We start from the raw sequence: 17,110 nt of genomic DNA, 5'->3' as shown, positions 1-17,110 counted from the left end.
TGACTGTAACTTTCTCTTATTGTATTTCTACCCTTATGAGTTTGCTGAGGCCAATTATGGGCCATAGAGGGGCCCTAGGTAGCCCATATATGTTGGACTTTGAACCATCAACAACCCTGTTGTTTGTGTTTTTACTAGAGAATATCACATCGTGCAAGGATGGACCATGAAAAATACCAGTTATTGTCTTAAGGAGACTAGCACACTACACAGTAAATGAGATCCTTATGCGATCGCTAATCTTTTTTTTTTTTTGGAAACACATGAGGCGGTCACCGGAACTAATCGGTAACCACCTGACAAGTACATGGTTCGAGCCCTAGGGCTCGATTACATGTATACATTTTCCTCTTCCATCTCCATCCCCATCATGAGGAAACCTATGATGCTATGAGACCTATCTCATGGGCGAGCCCTTCGGTAGAGGCCTTCCCCCCAGGAAGATCACCGCATTTCTCTGTAGCCAGATTCCCCAGAGCACTGTCAGTGCTCGCCCCCCACTTCTCTACGTTTGGGACCGGTCCTCTGCATGGACTCCCAAAAGGCCTCCTCTGATGATGCCTTCACCGCCAGCTGTGCATTGGGTGGCCGAAACTGTGTGTGCGAAAGGGCATCCAAAATATAAACGATTGCAATCCTCATCGTCTCTCGTGCACAACACACTTACCGTCGTGTCCGAAAGGGCATCCAAAAAGTAAATGATACCCTCCACTTCCTACATTTGTGTGATTCTTCTTCTTCCAAAAACCGTATATCCTCGAGATCAGCTTGTTGTTTGATTGTACGCAGAGCCTCATTTCTTGTCTTCTTTCTGTGCTTGTGTACTTGCTTGCGAAACTCCACAAATTGTTGCCGCAGCTCGTATATTTTGGTGGCTAACGTTTCCTTCTCTGATCGTAATCGGGGTTGTGAGCGCCACTTTTCCTGCATCTCTTCTTTGAAGCCAACTTCTTGCAGCCACGATTTGTCTACCTTGAGGTAGGTGGGTCTCCTGGTTGTCTCATTTCCGGCCTGTACAATAAGTGTATGATCAGAGAGAGGGCGCGGAAGTGATCTCACGTCAGCTAGTGGAAATCGCTCCACGAGCTCAACAGAGCATAAAAACCTGGTCCAGACGCAACATCCTCTTTCATTCCGTTGCGCTTCTCCACGTATATATGCAGTCGCCATTTCTTGTAGTGATGTCCCTTGCGATGAAATCCCAAAAAGTCTTCCGAGTCTACGTCTCTCCCTCCGATTTCATTTGGTTGATCCTTTAGCTTCTATTGTCACATTAAAGCCACCCAACAACATGGGGCACTCGTTGAACGTGTTTGTTAACTCGACCATCTCCGTCCATAGTTCCCTTCTACGTTGGGCATTTGCTGGGCTGTATATAGAGGTTATGACCACTTCGAAGTTGTCGCTCGTGCGCTTCAATTTGACTGTTGCGGTAAACTGCCCCGTCCACATAGCCACTTTGGAGAACATGGCCTCGTTCCATGCTACCACCACTTCACTGGACCGTCCGACTGCATTGACCGCCAAAAAACCCTCCAGGAAGCCTCAACCCACAGTGTTCCATTCCTTTGGCTCACAGTGTTCCAGCATCGTTTCCTGTAAGCATGCCACTGAGGCCCCCCATTCTCTCAGATAGCCTCCCACCATCTGTTGCCTGCCTTCATCCCGAAGGCCTCTGATATTCCATGAGCTGCACTTCATGGTAAACCTTCTTCGCCTCCTTCGTTGCCCGGTATCAGTTTCAGTCCCACCGTTGACGCCATCACTTTAGCATGGGGATTCTTAGAGCATCGTCTTTGATGTCCTTTCGATGTTTGTTGGCCTCTGTGATCCTGCTGCTGGACAGTCCCATGGTCTCCTTTTCTTTCCCCCGAGACTCGGCGTCCCCCTTCACCCCACACTCTGTTTTGGTGTTGTTTCTCGTCAGACTCTCTGCCGCTATTAGCAATCACCCGCTTTTACCTGCCCTTGCCCACACAGCGATTCTTCTCTCGTGATGGATGCCTAGTTTTTTGCGCTTGTATACAAGGCTTTCAGGACCTTGCTCTCCCTTTTAGGGCAGGTGAAAAGTATTAGAATAATAACAAATATGACCAAAAAAGCATCAAAGAAGATGAAACATGATATTTCTATTGATACTTCCCTGTCTAATATGAATGTAATCATGATGTTCTTTTTTACGTACTGCTTGGAGTATCATGCTAGCATCCTAGGGTTCTGGAGGAAATCCAGACAACGTGTATTTGTATTGAGGTCTCACATTATTTATGGTCAGCCAGCCTTAATAATGATGAGTTTTAGCAGGCAGTCGACTGCTATTGTTTACAGCTATTTTTATGTACTTTTCTTGTCGTACATTCCTCTATTTCACAGTATGGCCTGTTATAATTGGCCCATTAATATGTAGTCCATATTAGTATCCCTGTATATACAGGGGTATGCATCTGCAGTTGGGGTTAATGAAGTATTCTGTTGTTTTCTTCCACCTGTTGGCTACGGCTCCAGTTCCCCAGGCCTCACACTGAGCATCATTGAATGTGGTGCTGTGATCCTGATTGAGTTATTGTAAATTATGGTAAAGTAAAATGCCTTTACATCATACTTTTCCCCCCCTCATTATTAATAAGTCTTTCCTTTACGTAGTCATGATTGTTAATAATGATGAGTCTTTCCTTGCATAAAAGGATTTCTTGTGAACTCTCTTGTCTCGTGTTATCTGTTATATGTCTGCTGTATCTGTTAGTTATGATCGGTGATCATTTGTGACTATAGTTTTTGGTTTTTAGGTTGTTGGACATGGTTCATGCAGAACTTAAATTGGCTGACAAGTTCTCAGATCTGAAGGTATGTATTGTTATTAGACAGAGCCGTTGCTCTTGTTTCTCTTTGATATTTTTCTTTGCGTCCATCTGTTTTTTCTGAAATTATAAACATGAGCGAGAAGAGAGAATGTAGAGAGACGAGGATAGATGGCTCTGGGGAATGGAATGTTGTAAGAACTGAGGGAGTGGGAGGAGCGTCCATGGAATGGTACATTGCTGGAGCACTCACTTACCTTCTTGCGCAATAATTGTAGTCTTCTGCAATTGAAAGAGAGCTAGAGAGAAATACGGGAGAGCTCAAAGGGCTGAGAGAAACTCACATGACTGGGAGGGATGGTCGACCCTTTTATTTACGGGGTTCGGTTTGGCTCTGGAAGGGCCGCTCCCTCATTGGGCAGATGCAGTTCATACTTTCACTAAGGGCTGTCAAAGTGGCATAGGTTTGATAAGAAATTTAATCTAGGTTTTGTCAGCTCTGCTGGAGCAGAACAGACCAGCAGCCAGCCTCCACATTCAGGGTTTCAAAAAGGAGAAAGAACACTTCAAATTCGTGCTCAGCCGTCCCTCAATACAATACACTCCGACGTCCCTCAATATAGAACACGTATAGAGAGTCGAGAGACTTGTAAAATAGCACCAAAATCAGATTGATCTTACTTCCTTAAAAACCAGACAGCCAGTTCATGACACGGAGGGAGAATGATGGGAACACCAAGAAGTAGGTAACTAAAAGAAGGAAAATAGACATCGGCGAAGCTGTATTAGCAGGGTGCCCGAAGGAAAAGAACCGGATCGGTCCTCTTCTCAGTCTCGGAGGATCTCCTCGACTGTCGCCTGCACTCCTCGTCTCCAAAACTCTCTCCCTTTTCCTTGAGGGTGCTCCCTCTTATTTAATATATCTCGAGCCTCCTTATTTTTATAACGGATCTAAACGTGCCTTTCCACCTGCCTCTTATCTTTATACTTCTGGATTGGGTTCGTATCAGTCTGGGGTTTAAATACCCATGGCTTACATTGTGGGCTTAGGCCCAGGCCCAGGCCTGTAGTGGGCATAATACTTGGCCCAGGCCCGGCTTGAGTTTAAGTGACTTAATTCACATAAACAGTGAAATAAAAGATACAATAAAGGGCTTTGTTTAACAGGTTCATATGGGGGGGGAGTAGGGCTGGGCCGAGGTAGAAGTTCCCAGGGTTGGAGAGTAGAAACAGGAATGATAGGAGGGGTCGAACCGAGAAGGCATCGACCAGGGACGAGCAGCCTGATGACGCAGTGAAGGGTTGACGATCGCGGGGATGGGGATCGTCGGAGACTCGAAGAGAACTGAACAACAGGGGTAAGGATTGAATTGGAGGGAAGCCGGCTGAAGATCCGGTGAGACGTTCATGGGGATAGGGGATTCCTGGACGGACAAGGGGACGGGACCGAGACAGGGAGGGTGACAGAATTCATACAATGTACCTTTTGTCCTTGTCTTGCTCCGCTGCTTCTCAAGAATACCGTAGCATATAGAACTCAAGAACAGACGTTAAGAATGTAACATGATTTTCTCTACTGGAGCTCCCTTGGCTTATATACTTGCCAGGTTGTACATATAGTGGGGCCCACAACAAGAAGACTCCGAAAACAGAAAGAGTACCAGACAAGGAATATATTCTAAATATCTCGGCTGACAGAGGGTTGAGATAGTGAGCCAAGAGGCCGATCTTACCTTAAGTCTTGACTGCCCTCCTTAAGGGAGTGCTACACATATTTATACAAAAATGAAGCAGTCTAACCGAAACATCAAATGGCTAATGTGCCCTTAATGCCGAAGATACCCTGGGGGTATAAGATTGTATCAAGGTTGCAGTAGTATTTCATGCGAATAACTCAGAGTTTTGTCCCATGAATAAAACATGCATATGACGCTGTGGGTATCTTGTATCATGAAGGCAGGATGGACAATGCCGAGGAGGGCTACAGCCATCGGTGGAGTGGTGGATTGGGCGTCGCTGGAGGGGAAGAGACTCACTGGAGTGGATGTTGTCAAGTTAGACAGTAACTACCAAAAGGAAATATTGAATTGTAACTCCATGTCCTGCCCTTCAACAAGGAGGGTTATATATTAAAATGGAAGTGCGAAGAGGAGAATGCCACTAGTGGGCTTACTAGAGGGAATAGATCATGATACAGAAATCCTGACATAAATGACCTATATATGCACAAATTCTGTCCATATAAAAGGTGTCAAGCATATTTCTTTGGAGTTTGTAAGGTACGGATACATTATTTACAAGAATGTAGCGACAAAGGCCACAGCCGAGGGCCTGTCAGTTATCACGCCCGTGGAAGTTTTGTTTTAAGCCATTCAAATATGTGAGGAGTAGGGACACATCATTGGATTCTCAAGAAGTGGCTCCCTGACTTGGCAATCACACAGTGACCAAGGCATGGAGCAGTGGAGAGTGCACCCTCTGACCACGAAGGAGTTCTGATTGGGTCTACTCATCTATCGTCATGTTTTCCTCTACTTGTTCTTGTTCACGACTAGTCTGTCTTTGTTTCTGGATGGTCTTCTTTTTACATATCATTTGGTTTTATGAAACCTTACCAGAATTCCCAGGGTATTTTATTGTTGTACAATGGAGGGATCATTGATATTACGCCATGGATGGATCAGTGGTGTATCGGTTACTCACTATAATTGAGTTCCACATTCTTGTAACCGGATGCTCATAAAGTTGTTTCTGTCTTGTTTTCTACTTCTCTCTTCCGTTCCATTTCCTCCATTTCAGTGACTATGTTTGCTCTGTTTATGTTTGTCTACTATGACCTTTCAGATTCCTCCAAGTGCCATCAGGAAACTATTGTCATCTCAACCTTCCTCTGAAAGCCAACAGTTCCGTGTAGATTTTCGCTCAAGTCATGTCCATTATCTGAACAATCTTGAGGAGGATACCATGTACAGACGCTGGAGAAGCAACATTAATGAGGTGCAGTTTTGTTTCTTAAAGACATTGGAGCTTTGCCATAGACAGTAGTTTCTGTGTAACATACTCTTACCTGTATTCTATCCTTTCTTCTTGATAGATTTTGATGCCTGTTTTTCCTGGCCAAATGCGGTACATTCGAAAGAACTTGTTCACTGCTGTGTATATTTTTGACCCTGCATCAGCTTGTGGATCTCAGGTAAGCTTTATTCAGTTTTTAGGTCATTGCTCTTAATTCGAAATTATGTGTTTTAATTTTGCCCAAAAACTTTGAATTTTCTTTTGTAATTTGCAGATCGTCGATTCGATTCTCTCCATGTTTGGTGAAAGTATTCCCATTCGATTCGGAGTCATGTTATACTCTTCGCAGCTGCTCAAGTATTCCCAAGGAAATGGCGGTGGAAATCATTCTCCTGCAAATCCTGATGGTTATGACTCTGGGAAGGACGTATCAATTTTGGTATATTATCGTTTTCAGAAGTATTTTTTCGATGAATAAAATGCATTTAAATACCAAATAGGGAGTACCAATAAATAGTATTGATTAGAAGTATTGTATTTGGTTACAAAATCGTCCTCTGATCTCCATCTGTTCATATTTTGAATGGCTTTGTCCTAAGTTGTTGGTTACGAAGTCACTTAACTTTGTAACGTGACCTCATAACCTATTCGATCTTATTTTTCATTTGTTCAACACATCAATTGCATATTGACCCAACAAATTATTGAATTTGCTTAATGATTGAAGTTTTCAGGAAGATCAAATCCCTACTGGCTGACACTCAAGGATCTTATTTGCTGATGAACTTGATTGCTGAACCCACAATATGCTATATTTTGGAATCAATATGTTTCACTTATGACCATTTTGTTGCTCATTATGTGCAGGTTATACAATTGTTCCTTTACATTAAAGGAACCTACGGTGCTCACTCAGCTTTTATGTTTCTTTCTAATGTATGTCTAATTTCTTCTTCTTTGTTGGAGTTGCCTCATGCTTTTCCAATATTTTGTGTTGGGCTACTTTCTGGATTCTTCATTCGGTTGTACTGTGAACGCATGCATGTTGCTTAGAAGGGATTTTAAAGCCAGATCACTGGCAATGAATTGTCCTTCAGAATCATCACCTTCTGTGAGATTTGTGAATAAAACACAATGTGGAAGAAGAGATATGTTTGAGTTTAAGGGATTATAGGCTAAGCATGACTATCCTCTTAGAATTTACTCAAAGAAAGAAAAAATGTATTATGTCCCTTTCTGGTTTCCCTCATTATTTTCAATCCTGGAAATATCTAGAGCATCTCCTAGTTTACGAAAAAAAGCACGGATGTTGTTAATAGACGGAACAAAAGAGGTGGAATAGAAGAATAGATTGAGCTCTCCTAGTTTGGTTTAGCTCAGTTCTTCTCCTCCTCTAGCTTGGCATCAGGACTCAATGTAATAGTCATATTGCAGGATTCATATTTGATGTTGTATCATTCTGACCCAAGACAGTTTAGACTGAAGGGATTGGAGTTAATCCCTTCGTCAAGTGAGGAGCAGGTACTTCAGGGAGGGAGAGAGGGAAAAACGAAGGCCCACATGGCTCACTACGTTGTGTTCCATAAAACTTCCAAAAAGATGGAGGATATGGATTACATGCACTAAGCTTGGAAGACAGAATCATGAAGGACTAATAATCACCTTAATAAAGGTGCGAGTGAGCTGAGCACTAAAAGAGACAACAAGGATGAGAAGATGAGACTGGGCCTTCAGACAAATATGGTGATAGTCCACCTCAGTATGTTTAGTACTCTGTGGAAGACATTTCTCTTTGAAAGAAAGAGGAAAGATCATCCAAGAACGGTGATCAGCCCAAATTTAATAATATATATGAATGTGAAATACATAATCAACCAAAATGGTTCTCTCTTCAATCATCCCTCTCTCCGAAAACAATATGAAATGAGGCTCTGCATATCATGTAGGGCGCTGTCATTGCAACGCAGCCATATCACATATAATACTGTGAGGACCTTCCCCTCTCAATGTGTCTCCTGCACTTGCTTCCCGGATCAAGCCCCAGCATGCCTTGTCAGAAGCGTCGTCTTGTGGAAGACATGTTAGTGGAGATATGCAGTGCATCTTGAATCACAATATAACTTCTTTGCTGCTGTTATGCAAAACAAATCCCTTAAAGAAATGTGGAACCCACATAAGTTTAGTGCTAGCATATCCCTGATATTTTGTCTTTGTGCCCAGGCGATAAAACACACTTTTTCTTGCTTTGCCACTAAAAGAGAAATCACTGGACTGCTTCTTGCTTCCCTCAGTATAAAGTTTCTGCCCTATAAGACATAAGATTCAGACGTAGAAGACTGAAAAAATGAGATCTTACCCAATCAGCATCTTCACCTGTGACTGTTCTACAGCAGTTTCAGATGTCCTGCAATGGAGATCTCTAACCACTTGGATTCTGATTCCAAAGAGGTGTTTGAAAATTTGTCAACGCATAGAATTTTCCCTTTTTATAAATGGAAGTACAAAGGGGCCAACGAGTTGAAGTTGCTTTATTTGTCATTGTATAAGACTCTGGAAAGTAAATCTAGTAGGGACACTCTACAAATACAATAGAATCTATGATCTAATAGGACGATCCGTTATAGATTCAGTGAGGGGGTTGACAATCTCATGATTGGGACTTGTTCCCATCCTTTGCTAGGCATTTTAGTGAAAGGGGAAACTTCCCTGGGCACGAAAGACCCAAAGTTCTCCTAATGCGCTATTCCTGATAACTTGTTGAGATGTATGATCAAATCAAATGTACAGCCAAGCAAGTGTGTTGAGACACCATTGATCTGAAGGACCTTTAGTGTACCCCCAAAGTTCAGGCGGAGCTTAGTAGGACTTTTTGTGGCAATCTGATTTGTCTCTGCCATATCTTTGTCTCACAAGATGACTGCAAATCATTATTATCCATTATTTTAACATAACTGATATGTTTCTGATATGATGTTTTTTTTGAAAGAGGGGAAGATTACCCAAGATGGGTGAATCTCTTGGTGTGGTATATATATGCTCAATGAGTACACATGAGACCCAAAGGGCCCCCACACCTGAAGAAAAGGCAGGACTCCCCATTGCTTGTACGACTCGGTTATCACCTCTTTGAGATGGAGCCTGACCGGCCTGAGTAGATATATTCTGCATATTCTGGGGCTTGTAAAATCTGATAGAAGATATTGTGTAGCTCAAGAAGATCCTGACAAGACAAAACAGAAGATTTGCACCTCCAACAAGGTGTGGCAGAGATATTCTGCAGATTCTGGCAAAAGAAGAATCTGTCGGGAGATTCTGTCAGAGAAAAATCTGTTAGAGAATTTTGTGGGTCCCTAGGTACTTTTCTACAGATCTTGTCAGCTTCTAGAAGGATTTCCTTCTTGGGCTACCTGTTGCTAATGGGCTTCTGGGCTACATAAATTACCTCCATCTCACAGAATGTGTTAAAAAAGAATAAGGGAAACCTATGAGGCCCTTGATCCCCTTCCCCATTCAGCCCCTTGATGACCATCCAAACCTATTCCTTTGTGAAGGGTTGCCAAAAAAAAACTCCCCCCTGCTTCGGAAGGGTTGCAGCCCTTCCATTCCTCTGCTTATTTTTTCGACCTCGTCCTGAAACTTCCTGAAGTGATTGGTCAGAGCTCTACCAACTGCAAGACCACCCACGTATTCCTGATTTCTTGCTTGCACGCTCAGCATCTAGTCCATATTCCTTCCATTTTCCATCTTGAAATGCATGAAAGGCTGAATCCGGCATGTGATTCCCAGATGAGCATTACCCAGGCCGCGTGCATTGTTGGGAAGATTGAAGCCGGTGAAGTGAGAGAAGAGGAAGTACGAGGGGCATTGGTGAGGAAATTCCCGGAGATGAAGGGGGCGGAAGTAAAGAAATTGGAAACGGGAGAGATATTGATCCGACAAGTTCCGGTGGCTGAATGCATAGCAGTGTGTGGGTGGAGGCAGGTGATTGGGGAAGCCAGACTCACTTGGCAGCGCATCATCTGGACAGGGAAGGTCGTGGATAGAGCATCGAGGCCGGCTATTATTGACGTCAGGGGAGTACCAGCTGCATATCGTTCCACCCGGAAGGCACCGGACGAACTTCCAGGTAAACCATTGATGACTCACCTCCCATTGACCTATTTGTCAAGAGAACCTACTTTTGACCTCCAGATGAAGGAAGACGCTGGCTACTTCCCAACTAGGCAGTTTCCATGTCAAGGATGACAAAGAGTTTCCATATCTCGCCCTGCTCTTTTACCTTATCCCTGGATCTGATGATCTCCCCTCAGGCAGGAGCATTGATGGTATACCTCTCCTGTTCAGCACCCACATGTTGGGGTTTTCCCTGTAGTCCCATGCGTAGTGTCCCTGAACTATGTATGTAAGCCCTTTGCTGCTATTATTTTAGTCTATTTGTCCTGACCCCTTGGTCTGACCGAGTTGTCATTTTCCTGAGTGGCACCACCTTCACCCAGCCTGCCTCATCATCAATTGTTGTCGTCCATGTGTCCTGAACAATGGAGTTGGCAATGACACTCGTTTCCCTCGCCTCCTGGAGAGCACCCCTACAATTCCTTAGGAGTCTGTCGCCCCTTTGCTGGTGGCACATCTGCCTGATTGTTCCTTTACTTCCCATAGGGTAGAGGCTATTCCGGCTCCTTTTATCATGCTGGTCCCTGAGTCTGCCTATTTTACCATTGCCTGGACCTGGTTTTCGCCACTGTCTGCTCTTCCGGTGTGGTTTGCAAAGCCACTCCTTCCAACATGAGTAGCTCCTCCCCTAGTATTTTGGGCCCAATGTCTGCTGGGGATTCTGATGTCTCTATGCCAATCTGCCTAGTCAAGTTCTGTTCCTCTGCCATGACTATCTGTGATGGGGCAGTCCCTTGTCAATCACTTCACTTCCTCAGAAGCCACCCTTGTGAAACTTCTTGAAGGTGATGATGCGTGGCTGGAGAGCATGGAGGTGAATCTGCTCACAAGGTCTCTCCTTTTTCTTCCCCGCTGCACTGCTCCTCCCTCAGAGAATTGAAGACTGGTGCCACTTTTGTTAATGTTCTCGAATGGGTGGAAAGAGAGCCCTAAGAATCTTGTCCCCACCTTTAAGCATGTGCATTCCTTCAGCCACGATCACCGTCTAAAATCCTTGTCAACCCTCATCACCATTGATTGCTGTTGAACTCCATTACTGCTGCTGTCAATCACCATCGTCTCTCCAAGATCATCGTCACCATTGACCACTGTCGTCCCTTCAAGAAGACAGTCACTGTCGACCACCATCAGTATTGACCACGTGATCCTGACATAATTCCCTGTAGGTCTAGTTCAAATTGAGATACACCTTGGTAGATTTTTCTCGCTTTGAGGGATCTCAAACGATTTAACCAATAATGTCCAGAAACAGAAACAACATCTAAAACTGTGTAGTTGGCAGAGAAGATGACAGAGAGGGAGATGGATTGTAGGATATGTATATGAAGGAGAAGAAGAGGCGGTGGAAAGGGAAGCCGGACAAGCCACACCTCTCTCGGTATAGGAGAATCTCCACACCCATTTGCAGTTGCATCAGCCATTTTTCCAGATAATGAGTATCCTTCCTGGCTCCATCCATCTGACCAGTATTTATGGCCAGGGATTCCCGCCCACACCAGCTCACACCTGCTGCTTGAAGTTGTACTTTTCCTGGTAGTTCCTGGGAAGGTTCATCTTGGATCCCCAACCCTTCCCCCTAGACAGCGGTAGTCCTCACTTTAGATGGCATCCAAGAATCGAGAATTGAAATAGCATTAGTTCCTCTATCCCATCTCTAGACTCTCCTTCCTACATATCTGTCCCTTCGCTTCAGTCCTCAGCAATCCCCTGCCAATGTGATCTGCTCTACCTCACCGAGCAAGCGAGAGGGAGGGAGGGAGGGAGCATAGCAGAGCAAGAGAGAGAGACAGAGAGAGCATAGCAGAGCGAGAGAGAGAGAGAGACAAAGAGAGCATAGCAGAGCAAGAGAGAGAGAGAGAGACAGAGAGAGCATAGCAGAGCAAGAGAGAGAGAGAGAGAGACAAAGAGAGGATAGCAGAGCAAGAGAGAGAGAGGGAGACAGAGAGAGCATAGCAGAGCAAGAGAGAGAGAGACAGAGAGAGCATAGCAGAGCAAGTGAGAGAGAGAGCAGAGCAAGAGAGAGAGGCAGAGAGAACAGAGGAAAAGAGTGAGCAGAGCAGAACAAGAGGGAGTGTAGAGCACAGCAAGAGAGAGAGCAGAGCTAGAGAGAGAGAGTAGAGCAGAGCGAGAAAAGAGAGAGAGCAGAGCAGATCTAGAGAGAGAGAGAGAGTAGAGCAGACCAGAGCAAGAGAGAGTTTAGAGCACAGCAAGAGAGAGAGCAGAGCTAGAGAGAGACAGAAAGAGCGGAGCAAAAGAGTGAGCAGAGCAGAAGAAGAGAAAGTGTAGAACACAGCAAGAGAGAGAGCAGAGCAAGAGAGAGAGAGCAGAGAAGAGCAAGAGAGAGAGAGTAGAGCAGAGCAAGAGAGAGAGAGCAAAGCAGATCTAGAGAGAGAGAGAGAGTAGAGCAGACCAGAGCAAGAGAGAGTGTAGAGCACAGCAAGAGAGAAGGCAGAGCTAGAGCGAGAGAGCAGAGCACAGCAAGAGAGAGAGCAGAGCTAGAGAGAGAGTAGAGGACAGCAAGAAAGAAAGAGAGTAGAACACAGCAAGAGAGAGAGTAGATCAGAGCAGAGCAAGAGAGAGAGAAGAGCTAGAGAGAGAGAGCAGATCAGAGCAAGAGAGAGAGAGAAGATCAGAGCAAGAGAGAGAGCAGACCAGAGCAAGAGAGAGAGAGAGAGCAGAGCAAGAGAGAGAGAGAGCAGAGCAAGAGAGAGAGAGCAGAGCAAGAGAGAGAGAGAGCAGCGGCGAGAGAGAGAGAGAGCAGAACAGAGCAGGGTGCCAGGATCCCTTCCACCGCCCTGAGATCCAGACTAAAGAGGGTAAACTCAAACACAACTTCTTTAAAAAAATCTCAAACACAATTTACATTATGGGTTCCCAATCCATATATAGGAGTAGGAAACCCTAAGACACATTGCATTAAAACCCTTACTTTCGGTACATATACTCGAATGCTGCGGGAATAATTTTTAAGAATGATACCATTTTCTTAGGCATTGCTCGAGTAAAGATCCTGAATCTGGTACAGAATTTTTTTGTACCTCTTTGCTTCCATTGCAGATCTAGATTTATCTGTATTTTCTAAACTGTCAGACTTATTGTGTTAGTATGATACTTATGTTCTCGATTTTTCCTTAGATTAACAAGTTTTGGAGTCACACATCTGAGGCCTCTGAGGAAGGTCTGGAATTTGAAAATGTTGAAGAAGCATTTGTCGAATTCTTGAAGTAAGTTTATGTAGTTTTCCTTTTCAACTGCTGAAAGATTTACTTTATTGTATTACTGATGCCCCAGAGAATATTGAGTGTTCTCTGTCTCTGCTACTGAATTGCTTGAGTTTTAGGCTTTAAAAGATTGTGTTAGCTTTTTTTTTCCTGGCGCTCTATGAAAATTACTCCCTCAAGCCAATTACTGCTAATATTATTTTGTTCTTATTAAATATGTTCTTCTCATTCTCGATTGGGGATTCTTCTGCAGATCAAAATCCGTAAATCTTCCACAGGAGACTTTGAATGATCTTCAAAATGATTTGAAATTTAAGAAGGAAGCAGAGGAGAGCTCTCTTCTTGTCTTTAATCTCGGTTTATCTAAACGTAGTTGTTCCCTACTGATGAATGGTCTGATCTTTGAGGCCACAGAGGTATGTATTTCTTCTGTTGCAAGGCCCTTGTTTTTTCATGCGAAAGTGTTTATTTTGTTATCCTATTCTTATTTTAATAACAATATTTCACTTTTTACTGGCCATTTGCACCACCAATTTTGGGGCCTCGATTTGTTTTTGAAACGGAAGATCACAGGAAATTGGTGATCAACCCAATACTATATAGATTAAACGCCTCTGCCCGCTCACCTGTCTTCCCCAATTGGTGTCATCATATATGGAGGGCAAGGCCTCTGCCTGGTTTTGCTTCAAAGATGACCGAGCGGGGTTTAACAGTTGAGATGGCTTCAAAAGACAGCCGAATTATCGATTCGGATTACAACCGAGAGAGGCCTATCATCAATTGTTCAAGCTCCAACAGACAGGTTCAGTGGACGAAGTCGTCTCTGCGTTCGTGGACCTCATGGGTTACCTTCCAGAAGTATCAGAGGAGACGGCAATGCATGCTCTATATTCCGCATTACGCCCTGCACTCCAAATCAATATCAGTCGGCGAGAACCCCTCTCCACGGAAGAACTCATTGACTGCGCCTTCAAGGCGGAAAAGATGTTGGCTCACATCAAAACAGGGTCGGCCAAACGAAGCACTCCAGGGCTATGAGGGGTCGCAGAACCCTCTCGGAATTGGCGTGGCACTGCACCGCACGGCACACCGGAGACTGGGACACCCAACCGACCTCCTCGACATTTCTGGCTCACTACCGAAGAATTTGCCAACAGAAAGGCTCAAGGCCTGTGCTTTCAATGCAACGAAAAATTCACACCAGGCCACGTCTGTTGAAATACTCTCAACTTCTCTATCGTCATGAACACGGAGTCGACAGGGTCATTAGTGGATGAAGACGATGATTCTGAGGCCGAGCTGATTCTACCTGAGACACTGACCTGAGAGATCAGGCTACTACAACTGCAAGCGGTCACCAATGTCATCACCACACTCCCTGCCAGTGCGGGGCACCCTCCAGGGTCAAGACGTCACCACCCTCATCGACTCGGGCTCATCCGACAACTTCATCGATGACGCTTTCGCTAACAGATTAAACCTGACAAGGATGACAACTTCGCCCTGCCTAATACGTTATGGAGACAGCCGGGGTCTCAACGGGACTTCAGTCTGCCAGAGGGTCCAACTTCAGATTCAAAATTATTCGACCACTATCGATTGTTTCCCAGTGCCAAACCTCTGCCTTGATGTCATCTTGGGTTTTTCATGGCTGCGGACCTTCGGTTGGACGTCTACCCAATGAGACCTATTGCTGCTATGATTCCAAGTTGATGGAATATGGCACACACTGCGCCGAGACCCCAGCGTGACCCACCTGGCAGCTGCACCTGCCGCTTTTCGCCTCACGTAGATGCGCACCTACGCAGCCGTCAGGTGAAAATTTTATCTGACATCGCTGTCTCTCGTGCAGCATGCAGGTGCCCCAGACATCTCCGAGAAATTCCAAACAGCATTTCCATCAGTCTTCCAGCCTCCCCGGACTCTACCACTGCAGCGTTCCTGGGATCATCAGATCACATTGCGGCCCGGATCAGGGCCGGTCCACTGCCGGCCATATCGGTATTCACATCTACAGAAGAATGAACTTGAAAAGTTGGTGGATAAACAACTCCTTGCTGGCATCATCTGGCCATCTCGCAGCCTGTATGCCAGTCTCGCCCTGCTGGTAAAGAAAAAGACAGGAGGTTGGAGGTTTTGTGTGGACTACAGTGCGCTCAATAGTGTGACAGTACCCAACCGTTTCCCCATTCTTGTCATTGATGAACTTCTGGAGGAACTCCACGGGGCTCGTGTCTTCTCTAAACTAGACCTCAAGTCTGGTTACCATCAGATCCAGATGCATTCAGAAGACATTGAGAAGACAGCATTCTGCACGCATTTGGGTCATCACGAGTATTTGGTTATGCCTTTTGGACTTTGCAACGCCCCGGCCACCTTCCAAGCTCTCATGAACACTATATTCCAACCATATCTGCGCAAATTTGTTTTGGTCTTTTTCGATGACATACTCATTTACAGCCACTCAGAGAGCGCGCATGAAGAGCACTTGACGAGGGTCTTCCAGGTATTAGCTACCCACCAATTTTATCTCAACACCAAGAGGTGTTTCTTTGGCCAGTTGAAGCTCGAGTACTTGGGACATTGGATCTCTGCTGACAGGGTAGCCACCGATGCCGGGAAAGTGGAAGCAGTTCAAGCTTGGCCGGTACCCTCAACCATCCGACAGCTACGGGGGTTCTTGGGTCTTGCAGGCTACTACCATCGCTTCATTGCTGGTTATGCATCACTGGCCAGGCCCCTCACTCAGCTACTCAAGAAGGGCCAATTCAAGTGGTCAACTGAAACACAGCATGCGTTTGAGAACCTGACGCACGCCTTGTCCTCGGCACTGGTCCTCGCCCTTCCAGATTTCGGCCAACCGTTCACCATGGACACCGATGCCTCCAGGGCAGCCGTGGGAGCGGTGTTACTAAAACAAGAACGGCCAATCGCATTCTTCAGCCAATCACTCCCTATGACCGCTAGAATGCGTTCCCCTTATGAATGGGAATTAATGGCCGTTGTACTTGCCGTGAAGAAATGGCCGCCCCACCCCACAACTACCCCACACCAAACTCATGGGCTACCAGTTCTCCATCCAGTATAAAGCCGGCAGCTCCAACCAGGTAGCTGATGCTCTCTCTCATTGTGCAGACGTCGACGACCGCCATCTTGACGCGGTATCAGTATCCACATGGGGAGACATGGCACATGTCCAAAAAAAAGTGGAAACCGACCCAAAACTCCAGCAAGTGGTACAATAGTTATGCAGCGCACCGGCAAGTCAAGGGCACTTTTCATGGGTCAACGACACATTACTCAAAGGTCGCCTAGTGATTCCAGCTACTTCTGCACTTATTCCTCGCATCTTGGCCAAATTCCATGACGGTGTACTCGGGGGCCACTGGGGTTTCCTAAAGATGTACAAACGGATAGCTCAGCAGTTCTACTGGAGCGGTATGAAGCGAGACATTAAGAAGCACGTCAATGCATGCTCTCAATGTCAACGGTTCAAATCATCCACTCTTTCGCCGGTCGGACTACTCCAACCTATACCGATTCTGCAGCAGATCTGGGAGGACATCTCCATGGATTTTATTAAAGGCCTGCCAAAATTAGGAAGCATGGACTGCATCTTAGTGGTCATCGATCGCCTCAGCAAATATAGCCACTTCATCGGGATGTGTCACCCTCTCTCGGCGTAAACTGTGGCTGACAAGTTTGCCTGCGAGACCATCAAACTACACGGATTTCCCCGCACAATTGTCTCAGATCGCGTCAGTCTCTTCTTGAGTACTTTCTGGAAGGAACTTCACAACCTACAAGGCACTTGATTGAAACCCAGCTCCATGTATCATCCTTAGTCCGATGGGCAGACCGAAGTGGTCAACCGATCACTCGAATCTTATCTCCATTGTTTTG

The 17,110-nt window shown here is 45.3% G+C and overlaps 1 protein-coding gene across 4 annotated transcripts in view; it reads left to right on the top strand.

Moving 5' to 3' along the window:
- The window catches only part of EBS1 (EMS-MUTAGENIZED BRI1 SUPPRESSOR 1), a 51,399-nt gene that overhangs the window by 17,328 nt on the left and 16,961 nt on the right, over window positions 1–17,110 (top strand). For all 4 annotated transcript variants that reach the window (XR_013581619.1, XM_078576010.1, XM_078576008.1 and 1 more), the window contains 7 exons: window positions 2,787–2,844; window positions 5,643–5,795; window positions 5,893–5,991; window positions 6,088–6,252; window positions 6,681–6,749; window positions 13,122–13,210; window positions 13,461–13,623. Coding sequence is in view for 3 of the 4 variants with exons in the window: in XM_078576010.1 (XP_078432136.1) it covers window positions 2,787–2,844; window positions 5,643–5,795; window positions 5,893–5,991; window positions 6,088–6,252; window positions 6,681–6,749; window positions 13,122–13,210; window positions 13,461–13,623 (796 nt within the window). In the remaining variant the exon portion in view is untranslated. The remainder of the gene's footprint in view (window positions 1–2,786; window positions 2,845–5,642; window positions 5,796–5,892; window positions 5,992–6,087; window positions 6,253–6,680; window positions 6,750–13,121; window positions 13,211–13,460; window positions 13,624–17,110) is intronic.

This window comes from Wolffia australiana, chromosome 5 (genome assembly GCF_029677425.1).
Source record: "Wolffia australiana isolate 7733 chromosome 5, ASM2967742v1".
NCBI classification, from domain to species: Eukaryota; Viridiplantae; Streptophyta; class Magnoliopsida; order Alismatales; family Araceae; genus Wolffia; species Wolffia australiana.
Note: the sequence above shows the minus strand (reverse complement) of the source record. Positions and strands in the feature narration are given on the sequence as shown.